Source organism: Natator depressus, chromosome 3, assembly GCF_965152275.1.
Source record: "Natator depressus isolate rNatDep1 chromosome 3, rNatDep2.hap1, whole genome shotgun sequence".
In the NCBI taxonomy this organism is placed as follows: Eukaryota; Metazoa; Chordata; order Testudines; family Cheloniidae; genus Natator; species Natator depressus.
The window spans coordinates 37217789-37233114 of record NC_134236.1 but is presented as its reverse complement, the minus strand read 5'-3'; the positions used below and the strand labels follow the sequence as shown (position 1 = coordinate 37233114).

General features: G+C 36.9%; 1 protein-coding gene across 1 annotated transcript in view; it reads left to right on the top strand.

The window, feature by feature from the left end:
• Positions 1-15326, top strand: part of DCDC2C (doublecortin domain containing 2C) — a 116600-nt gene that overhangs the window by 38860 nt on the left and 62414 nt on the right. The window contains exon 6 of the mRNA XM_074947702.1: positions 6569-6614. Coding sequence (XP_074803803.1) covers positions 6569-6614 — 46 coding nt within the window. The remainder of the gene's footprint in view (positions 1-6568; positions 6615-15326) is intronic.

The window sequence follows — 15326 nt, the reverse complement described above, 5'->3', positions numbered from 1 at the left end:
TTTGTAGGCAGAGGCCCTCATTTGCAGGTATTGCAGTAACGTCTGCCAACTCCACTTCTCTCTGCCAAAAATCCCCTTATCCCATCTGAACTGACTCTGGTTTCACCAAGGTTCTTATCTCAGCCAGATACTGAGAACACAGGGAAACAGTTATGTTCAGGGCTGATATAACTCAGCTGTAAGTATCCTTTACATCAGCATATTTGTAACACTGTAAGCCATAATGCCTTGCAGTCTTCCCCAGTTTCTTTAAATATACATTGAGTAAAAGGGGTCACAACAAGATTTTCAAACTGTGTGAGACTTCACAAGTGATAACACTCAGGGAAGACCTGCCCAACACAGACCTCTGGGCTTTTCCAAAAGGAATGTATAATCACTTTAATAGCTCTGTCCACTCATTCCCAAATGTGAGTTCTCTTGAAGCTAAGAAATTCCTTATCCATAAAGCCTCTTCTCTGAAGCATATACTTGCTTAGATGGGTGGTATCTGGTAGATTGCTTCTTGTTTCTTTATGTGTATTGGATTTCATTGACACGTCTGGGTTGAAGACTAATCCATCAAAACTCACCTAGAATTGCTTGCAATTGATCTTGTAACGATTGAAGTTCTCCCTGTGAATCATAGGTCAGGCACTTTCTAAAAGGCCTTACATATTTATGTACCAGTTTGGCTTCTGTGCATGATTTGAATCTAATTTAGACTTGAACAAGTGAGAAGATCCTCCCTCTGAGCCTATTAATGATTGTCACTTGCGTTTCATATTCTTTATTTGGGGCAGTTACATTAGATAGATGGGGAAGCGAGCTTCAAGCCCTCATAGGCCTTTTTGTTTTTTTTCTGAAGGACAAAGTAGGTAGTAAAAGCCCATACAAAGACTGTTAAAGTCAATGGGAGTCTTATTTTTATATGAACCAATTTTTCCCTCTTCTAGTGTTCATTCCCCAAGCTAAGCTGTTTATCATAAGATTGGTGTCAAATGAGCTCTTTGTTGCTACACTTATGATTTGAGGGACTTTTACAAATCCCCTCGTCTCCTTTTGACTTATATTGGGTTAAAGCTGAGGGAAACTCATTTTCAAGCTACACTTGTCAGAGTGGATAGTTGAATGTACTTCTATTTGCCTTGATTTAGCTCAGGTGCCCATTCTTAAAGGTCAGTGAACTTATTTTACTGGAATGCCTCTTGTGCAGTCTGTATTGTCAGGTACCTATAGCTGAGTTCCATGTGGTAGAGTTCTTGCCACACACTTATTCAGTATATTGACTTGATATATTTCCTGAATAGATACTTTTTTAGAAGACTTATTCTTTATTCTTTATTTAATAAAGAACAGTTTCTTCTGATAGCTTTGACCCTTCCTGGGGGTACCCAGAGCTGTGAGGCACCTCGCTACAAACCTGTGCCTGCCAGGGGTCAGCTCCCCAACTCCACTGGATACGGGCAACACAAGCACACCCCAAAAGGTCTGTGCGTGCCCATATGTCTCTTTGCAGGTTAGCAATAGGCACACTCCAACCTCTAAGCATCTCCCTGGAATATCCAGCCCCTGATCCATTGGACATTCACAGTATTTACAGATTTGCTGCTCCCAAAGAATCAATATACCCCAACTTATCAGTTCCACCTTAGATCACCACTCTTCTTAACAGACAGCACTTAGATATGGTTCTAATGAAAACAAATATAAGTTTATTTAACAAATGATAGAGATTCTGGTATTAGCAAATAGAAGTATTGGAAACAAATGGTTACATATAAAATACCATCATAACATACATTCTAGACCCTAGACTTATTTAACTAGATACCTTTATGTGTTGCAGAACAATGCTCACCCAAAGTCCTAGCAGAATTTTACAGCCAGGCTGGGCTGTGATCCCACTTTCATGAAGCAAACACACACTTTCAGTTTGTTTCCTGGGTGAAGGATAAAATCTTGTCCCCTCTCCTTTTTTGAAATGCAGTTACAGGCTATTGTCTCTTACCCCAGTAGGTCCCCTTTTCAGAAACTTAGCTTGGGGTTCCTTTGTTTCTGTAAATTCTCAGGTCTGCACCTGGCTCATATAGGAAACATAGCCTGTCTCCATGGATGTTTTTTGTTCTACATGGTGATTAAGTTAGCTCTGAGGTTCACCTCGCCTCAGGTCACAAGCTTTGCTTCAACCGTTTTGGAACCTAATATTTTACATATCTCTTGAACTATTTCCTATACAAACTTCTTGCAACAATTATGACCAGTGGACTTCTAGCTTTTGGTAGAGACCTCAGATGCCACACTTTAGTGAACTAATATATTTAACCCTGTAAAACTGTATGCACCCTACTGTGCCCTCTGTCAGTTGGCACCAGGAGGTCCTTGGGTCATAACAGTATTTGTGGCTCTTTAACAAATTGTTTGCATAGATATTCTGTTTGTGATGTGTGAACCCTTGGTGCATAAACCTGGACCTTTTTGGAAAGCATTGGATGTGGACCCTACTTATGCAGGTAGCATAAATCTATGTAAGCAGGCAATCTTTCCCAACCTCCCACAATTTAACTTGGTAAGTAACTGTTCTTTTTCTTCAACAGTTCCCACTATAATTGATTAAAAACCAATCCCCAGACCCAAAGGAGGTGGGGTCTGAGGAGTCTTACTTGGATAGATTGCAAGAGTGCTATCCCAGGCTGAACATCTTAGCCTCAAGGGTAGTCCAAGGAGTAATGAAGGTGTGAGCCTTTTATATCTCAACAAAGGGGGCATTAGTGGTTTTTGACTTGTGAAATCTCTTCTAAATGCATGTTTGCTGAACTGTGGGAGAGACCTGATTATTTTAAAGTGAAGAGATAGTACAGATTAAAGAAAATGGAAGACTGGTGAGGATGAGATCCTTTTTGTTTTGCTTAGATGAAGAACCTCTTGCATTTCACAGAGCAGAAGATTTCTGGACTCTCTCAGAGCCATCACAGTCCAAGTTGCACAGACAGCTGGCATCTTTGTTCTCAGACTTGGGCACCTTGGATTGAGGTGTAGAATCTGATCCTATTCCTGGGATAAAAGTTCTGGCAGGCTGGGGAGAGCCACTGGAGTTTATGCTGCCTGGACCAGCAGGTTGAACCACCAAAATTGATAGGCCCATTCTAGACCTATGAGTAGTAGCATCTGTATTCTATCTTGTCTGATCTTCCTCAGCATTTTGGGATGAGAGAAATAAAAGGGAACACACTGAAAAAAACATCTGGTCCAAGAGGAATGCATCTATTGGAGACCCAGGATTATGCACTTGATATTGTGCTGTTTGGCAACCAGGTCTTCCGAAGTGTTCTCCATACTGGGAACAGAATGTTGATGAATGACACTTTCAGAATTACTCTTACTGTGCACTGTATTTCCAGCTGAGATTTTCCATTAGGATTTTTACTTTTACTGGAAGACAGAGACCTGTGTCTGTGATATGGTGATGAACATGAATTCCAAAATATCATGGTTTTACCACATTGATGTCTTGATAAGGGCAGTTTTGCAATTTATGCAGAGAGCAATACACTTTTGCAAAATGGTTGTACATATACATTTTGCAAAATGTGCTGTTCATCTTTGCATAATGTTGTGATTGCCTTCACATTTACTGGAATCAAATCTGGTCTTTGTAGGTTGCTTAGTATCTGTCTTGGTTGTATTCTCCATCATTGGTTGTAATCTCCATCACTGGAGATTTTAAAGAGCAGGTTAGACAAACACTTGTCAGGAATGGTCTAGGTAATACTTATTGCTGCCAGGAGTGCAGGGGGCTGGACTACATGACCTCTCAAGGTCTCTTCCAGTCCTATGATTCTGTGATTCTATTTTTAATTAGATGTGATCAGTTCTTTCGCTGCTTGCTAGCACTTTCATTTGTAAGGCGTAGTTTTTGCTAATTCTACAAATATCCTTTTGTTTGCAAAGTCAAATCAATTTCTCTCAATAACCTAGCAACTAATGTAGTCTCTAATTAGTGCATCTGTTAATTGTTCAAATTCATATGGACTGATGTGCTCAGTGAAAAGTGTATGTATTTGTTTCATCTTGGTATCTCTTAATATATCTCCAGAAGCAATTTATGGTGCCACAGTAATATCCTGTGGTGCTATGGCACCATGAACGTCTCCCTGAAGCCTTTCAAAGAACTATGTGGAAAATATAAGTACTCATACAATGAACACAAATACCTGCAATATAAATACTGGACCTCCGAAACATCCTTATTTTTTTTATATTTGAATAACTGCAGATTATATTATAATTTAAATAGTTTGTAGTTTTGTTAAAAACTTTGATTTAAAAATAGTTTTATAAAAGTATTTTTGCAAGTAGTATGTAGATAATCTCTATATTTTTAAAATTTGCTTTGCCGTTAGGTTTTAATGAATTTTGACATTTTATATTTCTGCGTATTGTTAAAACTGTCTGCCTCAGGTACTTCAAGAACCTGAAGAAGAACTATGTGTAACCTCAAAAGCTTGTCTCTCTCACCAGCAGAAATTGGTCCAGTAAAATATATACCTCACTCACCTTGTCTCTCATGTACTTAAAGCAGTCTTTTTTGGAACTTGTTAAATCTGCTGTCCAGTTCAAAAGACTCTATGAAGAGAATTCACATTATTATTGTGCATTGATAGGGACTGGATGATTCAGGGGGATTTGCACTGAGATACAGAACCTTTCACCTGTAGGTAGTCAGTTCAATCTAGATCAGTAGTGACTAAAAGTTGTCACCATTTCAAGGTCTTTTGAGGGACCTAAGTAAAGGGAGTTAAAGTTCTAACTGTAGTTGCTAGTGGCCATGTGTATACTTCACAATAATCCCAAATGCACAAACAGAAATCCATTTCAGCCTTGGAAATTGAATGCTTTCATGCTCAAGTCAGGGTTTGAAGCATATTGAGGAATATTGTGCCATCAGTTTTTGGGCAGAATTCTTCTTCACTGGTTTCTGTGGGGACCTCTGCTCAAATAATTATGGCATGCCCATGAGGAGGCAGCTGTATGGGATTTTTCACTGCTGCTTATGATTCTGTGGCTAGACTGACTTTATAGTCATCAGCTACACTACAAGTTGTGATGACATGGACTCAGGGTTGCCAGTGAAGATTAAAAATCACTTAGTTCTATGCTAAAAACCACATGATGCTATAACTTACAAAATGAGACCTTGATTTTGGAAACAGATGAACTGGTGCAGACCCTCATTCCTGCACTGAGTCCTAATAAAGTCAGAAAATATTAACCAAAGGTGTTCTGTGTAGGACTAAGAGTCAGCACTGACACATCTGTTTGCAGGATCAGGGTCTAAATAAGACATCTTCTGTTGCATTAGTATTCAGGTTCATGTCCTAACCACTAGTGGAAGACATGATCACAAACACATGAGTAGGTCTGAAAGTCCAGCCAAGAGAGGTCAGTGGTGCACATAAAAGCTATCCCATTTCAGTACGTTACAAACTATGCTGTAAACAGGTTCTTGGATCCCAGCAAAAAGTTGTCATTATCTGAAAGCTGCCAATAAGTGAAAGGGCCCCCCATTTTCAAATGGATGTGTACAGTACATACCAGTATACATGTACAATGATATACTATAGTCGTATTTTTGTATTGTATTTTTGTTTGATACAATGTTAAAAATAAACAGGAAACATGAAAAAGCCACACATACAAAATTGTTTCCTTTAACATTACAATTTTTCTCTGTGTAGCTTCTGCAGTAAGATGGTAAGTTAAGCAAATGAAGTAAAACAGTCAGACTGTATTCACCCTCCCTGCCAACTGTTTATGTGACAGGCACAGGTAAATTAAAAAAGAAATTTTGGTATACTTACAGTCAGTGCTTCAGGTGTGTCACACAAAGTAAAATGTCACACAGTTTTAAGCCACAATTTGTCCAGTGTCATCACTGTTCTTTAGAATCCACAAAACAACAAATTTTAAAGACACCACACTTCTCAGCTACTCACACTAGCTTAGTCTGGGATTCACATGGGGCCTCTAGAGTCTGAGCTTTACTGGTGAGACAGTCCACATGTTTGAAGTTGTGACACAAAGCCAAAAGTGCACAACTGTGCAGTGTGTTATGAATGTTGGCTAAAGCATGTACAGCAGTAATGTGTGTGCACTGTAGGTCCGGGAGACACACAAACAGTCATGTACTACCTCACATTTGGAGCCAGCAGATTCATTACAAGTGGAACCTGTTCTAAGTTGTCGATAAGTGACATGAGAGTTGCTCATATATGAATTCTGTTAATACTAAAGTCAGTGGGATGTGATCGGTTCTTGGGAAAATGTTGCTAATAACTGAAAGTTGTCTTTATCAAGAGTGCAAATAACCAGCATTAACTGTATGATCTTTTACAATGTGTTATACACTTCCCATGTTGTATCTATTCAATAAATGGAAACAGGAGTTCAGTTTTTAGGGCTGTCATAAGTAGTGCATTCATTTAAAATATGTTTAAAATAGCAAGAAATGGATTGGCATGGATAGTATTCTTTTTTAGTTTAAAATTGACAAATACTCATATTAGGGTAACTATATTTTTTTTTATAGCAGATATGGTGAGTCTCCAAAAAGGCCCAGAAAGAAAAAGGCAAGAGTAAGTGAAAAAATAAAATTAATATTTTTTATACTTTTGCTACAGTATATTTTAGTTTCTTTTGTACAATCAACACTGTAGAAGTAGTAAAATATTTCACTGTTAACAGTTTGATAAAAATAACTCATTACATAATGGGAAATCTGCTTTAATTTATATTTCAGCTCAAATGGTCTTAATTTTAGGCTTTTGCCACATCAAGTAGATAAAATGCAAACAAACATTAAAAACATATTGATACATTTTAAAACTGGGTAATCATTAAAAAAAATTTCATTCTAATCCAATTGAAGAAAATTGTTACTAAATCCCTATTTTTGCTGCCCTCCCCATCTTGGCTTTACTTGTTTATGTAAATCCCAGTGGAAGATTCAGTAGTTTCATTATTTAAATTTAGAGAAATTAGATACTTTATGAGAAGAGTCTTCATGCTATGGAATAGGGTTAAGCCCCCCCCCCCCAAATGAACCAAAAATTGTATTGCTTCCTTTATCCAGGGCACTGTCAATTGTCTGTTTAGATTGTGAGCACTTAGCAGCAGTGACCATTTCTACTTAGGAGCTAGATTGTTTATCATTTTGTTTATCATTTTTACATTGCAAATATTTGTAATAAAAATAATATAAAGTGAATCCTGTACACTTTATATTCTGTGTTGTAATTGAAATCAATATATTTGAAAATGTAGAAAAACATCCAAAATATTTATGATAAATTTCAGTTGGTATTCTATTATTGTTTAACAGTGTGATTAAAACTGCGATTAATCATGATTAAATTTTTTGAGTTAATCGCATGAGTTAACTGTGATTAATCAACAGCCCCAGTATAATTATTTTTTTGTACATTGGATTGTTGCTGTGACTTTAAGCTACAGAAAAGAATTGGGAATTATCTTTTTGGAAAACAAGATTATGCTGAATTATGAAGAGCTCATATAGAACTAATATGACAGAAGAAGATGGATGTGGATAGGGTGGAGAAGGGATTAGTGGATTGATTTACCTGTGGCAGTAAAGCATGGGAAGATATGCTTTCTGGTTGTGAAAATATCTGGTAGATGTTAAACTCCAGAGCAGAAGAACCTATGGACTATGAATAAGGTAAATCCCACTGGACACTTGATGCAAACAACCTAATGTTTTTCTATCAACTTTTTATTAAATTTTTAATTTAATAGCTCACCTTAAGTGATCACTCTTGTTACAGTGTGTATGGTAACACCTATTGTTTCATGTTCTCTATGTATTTAAATCTCCCCACTGTATTTTCCACTGAATGCATCCGATGAAGTGAGCTGTAGCTCACGAAAGTTTATGCTCAGATAAATTTGTTAGTTTCTAAGATGCCACAAGTACTCTTTTTCTTTTTGCAAATACAGACTAACACGCTGCTACTCTGAAAACAGAAAAAAAAACAACTATATATAAACTTGTCATAATGCGTAAACTTCTCATAATATATTAATCATGTGCTACCTTATCTTAGCTATATTTGAAACATTTAATTATATATAATATGAATGGTTACAAATAAATTGATTTATATTTTATTACTCAGTTGACAAACAACTGAAAGTTGTTTATAAAAATCCAGCAAGCTATAGGGAATTTATTAAAATAAGATAAAAATAGAAGCAAAATTCAGAGAAGGGGGATAAAGACAGGGAGGGAAGGAAGTTGATTGAGAGAGAATGGGAAGAAAAAGAAGAGGCCCATGAATTTAAGAGAGTCATTCAAATACTCCCAGATGAGCATCCCATATCTGAGAGTTTTTCTAGGGTATTTCTGTTGTGGAATACAATTCTTTTCATAGTGGCCAAGTTTATGATATCTATGCTCCAGTCTTCGTTTCCGTTTTTGTAGTACTAGTCTTTTAGACGTTTGGTGCTCCGCTGAGCCAAAGTTTTTTCAGATGTATTCAGCTTCCAATTAACATCCATTAGGTTTAAGATGACCTGTTTAGCTTGTAACACAATTTTATTTGATAGGAAAAAATTAACTCTGCATTGTGCCAAAAGCATTGGAAAGTAGCATTCCCAGAGCATATGGGTTAAGTTAGCGTCTGCTGTCAGTTTTCAGAATGGAGAGAGGTAAATAGTAGTGTCCCCCAGGGGTCTGTTCTGGGACAAGTCCTATTCAACATATTCATAAATGATCTGGAAAAAGGGGTAAACAGTGAGGTGGCAAAATTTGCAGATGATACAAAATTACTAAAGATAGTTAAGACCCAGGCAGACTGCAAAGAGCTACAGAAGGATCTCTCAAAACTGGGTGACTGGGCAACAAAATGGCAGATGAAATTTGACTGGGCAACAAAATGGCAGATGAAATTTCATGTTGATAAATGCAAAGTAATGCGCATTGGAAAGCATAATCCCAACTATACATATAAAATGATGGGGTCTAAATTAGCTGTTACCAGTCAATGGAGTCATTGTGGATAGTTCTCTGAAAACATCCACTCAATGTGCAGCGGCAGTCAAAAAAGCGAACAGAATGCTGGGAATAATTAAGAAAGGGATAGATAATAGGACAGAAAATATTATGTTGCCTCTATATAAATCCATGGTATGCCCACATCTTGAATACTGTGTGCAGATGTGGTCACCCCATCTCAAAAAAGAGATATTGGAATTGGAAAAGGTTCAGAAAAGGGCAACAAAAATGATTAGGGTTATGGAACTCCTTGCCGGAGGACGTTGTGAAGGCCAAGAGCATAACAGGGTTCAAAAAATAACTAGATAAATTCATGGAGGATAGGTCCATCAATGGCTATTAGCCAGGATGGGCAGTAATGGTGTCCCTAGCCTCTGTTTGCCAGAAGCTGGGAATGAGTGACAGGGGATGCGTTACTTGATGATTACCTGTTCTGTTCATTCCCTCTGGGGCACCTGGCACTGGCCACTTTTGGTAGACAGGATACTGGGTTAGATGGACCTTTGGTCTGACCCAGTAGGGCCGTTCTTATGTCCTTATGAATCACAGTGCCTACATTTTTCTGATGTAGTGGCACGTGGTTTGAACAGTTTGAGAGGGGTCCAATGCATTTCTAATATGATTTTCTGCTGGATTAATCTTAAAAGGAGGTCCAAGAAACAGGTCAGAGCGCTGGCTAAAATTTGTTTCCATTGTTTAACAGAGATGGAATAATTTGTCTAGTTCCTCCTCCCATTTCTTATTTAGGGAATCAGTGTTTAATTAAAATTTCTTGGCCAAGTGTGCATGTACTGTTGCCATAGGTTTTGGCAATCTGAGTAATAATTGGAGAAATGGGTAGGGGGTAGTGCAGGTATTGGGGCCAAACAGATGGGAGATGGCATGTTTAAATTGGATATATTGCCACTTCTTCTTAGTCTGTAGACTGAAACTTTCTTTTAGTATTGTAAAACGGAAAAAGGTATAATTTTCAATAAATTGACTGATGGTCAAAATCCCTTTTCTAATCCAGTCTGGCCCGATGATGGGGTTGCCAGCTCTAGAGTTTTGAGTTACTGCAGCTAGATGCTTTGGTATGTAGAAGAGGGTGGTTTTTAGATTTAGTAGACTTGGTATGCCATGTATTTCTGGCTGCCACAATAGTTGGTAATTGTTCTTTAGGGAATCAATAGTAATCCAAGTGCAGTGCATTGGAAAGTGGTAAAGGAACAACCAATTCTTCTTCCATCTGGACCTAATCCAGGATTCTATAGCATAAGGGAATGATCCACTGTGTTTCTGGCTAAGAATTATTGCATGATGGTAAAGTTTAAAGTTCAGAAATCTAAATTCACCTGTTTTGACAGGGGCTGTAACTTGGTCAGGAGATTCTGGGTTTGTTACCAGCACCCCACAAGAAGGACCTGAACATGGTGTCTATTTTGGTAAAATAAAATAGGAATGTGGATAGGGAGGAAATTCAGCATAAAAGGATTCTGGAAAGGGCATTCATTTTGATTTTGTTTTTTCCCCCAAACGGGGAGAGGTAGTATCTGTCATCTATTTAAATCATGATTAATAGGGGCTTGACTATGTTTTTAATTTAATTAGGGAACAGGATGTCCAAATATCTGAGGTGCATCTGTTGCCATCTAAATATCCCAATAAGAGAGCTACTGCCAGCTAAATCCAATAAGATCTTCATTGTTTCCGACTTATCGCAATTTATTTTGTAGTCAGATAATTTACCAAAGTTATCTATTGTTTGTACAATATTTGAACTAGCTTGATCCGGATTTTTAATCAATAGGAGCATGTCATCTGCATATAGAATAATTTTTGTCTCTGGAGGCCCTGATTTGATCCCTTGAATCCCTTGGTTCCCTAATTAGTTCTGCATGTGGTTCTAATGTTAGACTGAACATGGTGGGGCAGGTTGAGGGACATCCCTGTTTAGTTCCCTGAAACATATCAAAGAGGGGGGATATTGTGCTATTTGTTAGAAGATGAGAGTTGGGATTGGAATATAACAGCTTGATCCATGAAATAAAGGATTTCCCCAACACAAATTTATCCAGGGTAAGAAACAGATATGTCCAGTTCACTCTGTCAAAGGCTTTCTATGCATCAAGTGAAATGATTGCATGGGAATTTCAGGACTGATGCTGGAATGCCATAACATTAATCAACAGATATGTGTTGTCTGCACTATGTCTTTTTAATAAAACACAGCTGAATGGGGTGAACCAAATCACTCATTACTTTTTCAAACATCTTAGCCAATATTTTTGAGTATTTTTATACCCAGTATTGATTAAAGAGATGAGTCTATAACTGTAAGACATTTGTACATCCTTACCAGGTTTACGTAGTACAGTAATTAGGGCTTCCCTCATAGTAGGAGGTAATGTACCTTTCTTTAAGGCATCTTCGTAAATATTTAACAGCTTAGGGGCTAGAATATCTTTGAAACTTTGATATAATTCTATCAGAAGGCCATTAGGGCTGGTGGTCTTGCCCAGACTTATTTCTTCCATGGGTTTGATTATTCCCTCTGATTGCAAGGGAGAGGTTAGCCTCGGGTGCTGCTCTTCTGAGATTTCTGGGAGGGTAAGAGTTCCAACAAAACTATTCAGTTCTTCTGGGTGAGGAGGTAAATCATCATTGTAAAGAGCCTGATAGAATTTCAAAAATAGATCACTGATCTCTTTTTGATTAGTAATAATTGGCCCTTGTTCTGATTTGAGTGATGTTTTTGGAACCTTTGATCTCTCTCTTTTAATCTGTATGAGAGAGGTTTCCCCATTTTCTCCCCGACTCCCAGTATGTTTGACTCTTAAAAAAAAAAAAAAAAGAGCAAATTTCAGCTTGTGCTGAAGTCAGTCTGTTTACTTCATATGTTAGATTAATTAATTTTTTAAGATTTTCTTGGGTGGGGTAGTTTTCACATTTTAAATCTATAGCTTTAAGTAGAACATATAATTTCAATTACTGAGCCTGGCTAGCTTTCTTCCTACCTGCTGAGTAGGAAATGAACCTGCTCCTAATAAATGCTTTTAGTGTATCCCATAGAATGGATGGGAATATCTCTGGTGTGTCGTTTTGAAGAAAAACTTTAATTTCTTCTGTGACACAGTTCTGAAAATCTTTATTTTTCAAAAGAGAGGGGTTCAGTCTCCATCTTTTATGAGTTTAGTTCGGCTCAGGAGGAGAAAATCATAATGTCTCTGATCATGATAGACTTGATTTCTTTATTAAGCACTGAGTCCACCAGATTTGTAGAAATCGGAAGAAATGTATTTGTGAATATGGGGCATGTGGGGAAGAAAAAAAAGTGAAATCCTTCATTGTAGGGTTCTGTAACTACCATACATCTTTTAATCCCAATTCTTCTATGTAATCTTATAATTTTTCTAGCATATGATTGTGTACACTGGGGCTGACTGGCTAGTTTATAAAGGGGTTCAACACCTCATTAAAATCTCTTGCTAGGATTGATTCTAGTGGGATATTAATTAATTTTAGAAGAAAAACTTGGATCATCTTTATTGGGTCCATATATGTTAATTAAGGTATATATAGTGTAAGAGATCTTAGCCTTCACCAGCAAAAATCTACCTTCCTCATCTTTATTACTCCTAAAATTTGTAATTTGAGTCTTCTGTGAAATGAAATTGCTATACTGTTGGCAGTGGAGGAGAAATTGTTAAAACACCCTTTTTCCCCAACCTCTTTTCCTAAATTTTCTGCATCCAAATCATTAAGGTGGGTTTCCTGTAAGAAGATATCTTTTATTTGAATAATTAGTGCAAAGGAGGAGGTTAGGCATCAATTATAAAGGCTGAGCCCTTATAGTGAAGGAATGAGAAATGCCCTGCTGTGAAAGGTGTACGGTTGTAAAAATATGGATCAGGATAAAAAGATCATAGTAAATTAGGGTTGGCATACTACAGTTTGATTATCAATAGTGCAGGATGATAATGGTGCCAGGGGAGGCATTGTAACTATTTTTATAATGTAGGAAACAAATAGAATGTACATAGGCCTGTGGTATTTTTGTGTATATCTTTAATAATGATCTGCATGTATGCAAATGCTAGGGTGACCAGATGTTCCGATTTTATAGGGACAGTCCCGATATTTGGGACTTATATAGGCTCCTATTACCCCCCACCCCCGTCCCGATTTTTCACACTTGCTATCTGGTCACCCTAGCACGTGCACATGCATTCACATTTGAAAGATGAATCATGGGAGGAACTGCCAAGGTAAGTAACAGTATTTAAGGAATATTATACTATACTATAGTATAGAGCACTAAGTGTAGTATTTTGCACTAAGCACTTAGGAAATATTTATTTACACAAACTCTTTTCTGGCAGATGTTCTTTATTTTTGTGTAATTTAAATATAGAATGAATCTTAATTTGACCAAAATGGTGTTTGTCGGATTTGCCTCTTATGTATCTGATTCTTTTTTCAGTTTAATAGAATTATCGTCATCCAGCTATAGTGAATTGGAAGAAGGGTTGAAAGAGTAGCAGAAAAGTGACCTTACAAGAGTGTTAGTGATTACAGACAACATAGAGTATCATAGATGAGTGCAATGTGTTAAAGTGTAGCTTGATTGCTTATTTGATTCAGATGGATGAATAGCTGAAGTTATATATCGAAACCAACCTTTCAAAATTCATGTGCTGTAGAGCTGGCTTGTTAATATGAACATTTCTAACATAATGAAAAAAGATGTGGACTATAGGATATATTTTGTATTATTACACATGCAATAAGGATTACCCATGTCTAACACGTAAGGTTGTAATCACTATTCCAGCTGCTAGAAAGAAAGATTTAGTAAGATTGTAACTACTGAATGCATAAATTAAACGCAATAAAGCTTGTTAATATAAGACTTCTGTATTAAAAACAACTAGTTCATTCACAAAAATTGTTGAAGAGAAAAATTATGTAACTAGTGAAAAATTCAGGTAAGGGTAAGATTTAATTTTTTGCAATTTTTTTTTGTACATAGCATGGGCACTGCAGTTTAATAAATTAAGCCGAAAATATAAATAAAACTCAGTGAAGGCCACATGCTTCTTACTTGACATTTTAGGTTAGTAATTTCAGGGACAAGGCAGTATCTCACGATAAATATGAAACATTCCCGTCATCAATCAACATCATAAAGAAGCAACACTGGAGTTCAAATGTTAGCAAATCTTCCATTTTAATACATGTTCAGATTAGATATGTCATATGATGGAAAACACAGACGACGCTGCTCTGATGAGATTCACTTGAGAAAACAGCACAATGTCTTTTGCATGCACCTTCAGTCATTTTGTTATGGAGATGGATTGACTTCAGAACAGGCTGCTACTGTTCTTTGTTTAGGTGGCTATATAGTTCATCCAAGGCTGTCTTGGGAAACTATTTTTTTAGTATCTCAGTTTTCTAACCTATTACAATAATACTGAAATGTAACTAGGTTTCTTGAAATAAGTGTTATTAATGAATAAATATAGTATTTGTAATAGAATGTTGCATGTTTAGTGCTTTCTTTCCTTTTCTGTAATTGTAACTTCTGAATATGGATTGGTTAAATGGTGTTTATTTTTAAGTGAATTAAGAACACCAAAAAGGTGCCAGAGCAAAAGCTGAGTGACTGGGGATGGATCACTCGATAAATTGCCCTGTTCTGTTCACTCCCTCTGAAGCATTGGGAGCAGCCACTGTTGGAAGACAGAACACTGGGCTAGATGGATCCTTAATGTGACCCTGTATGACCATTCTTATGTTCTTATGTAAAGCAATGGAAACTGAAGGTCTCTACTTATAAAATAAGCACAGTGTGGATAATTACAATGAAATCTTCCATGTATTGCCTTTACTAGCATAATTCTATCCAACTGAGAAACTACATCTAGAAATGAGAAAGTAGTTCAAATCCCTTGCTGATTTATGTCTTGGATTATGGTTGTTAGCTAGGGTGACAATTGGCATCAATTATGATACTTCGCTAGGAACTGTACTGAGACTACTTGCTAATTTCAGATAGGCCACGGAACAGACATCAGATATTAACAACATTCAGTCATTTCCAATCCAGTATGGACTGAGACTGTAAGCAAGAAGTGAAAGATTCTGTATTCTAACTATGTGTATTTTTATGGATTGTTAAGGCAATATAGGTTAAACCTAAAAGACACATGTACTGTATATAAATCTCCTATAAGTGTCCTGTTCTGCAGACACTTACTACTGGGCACAGTGCTTACTATTGTGAGTTGTC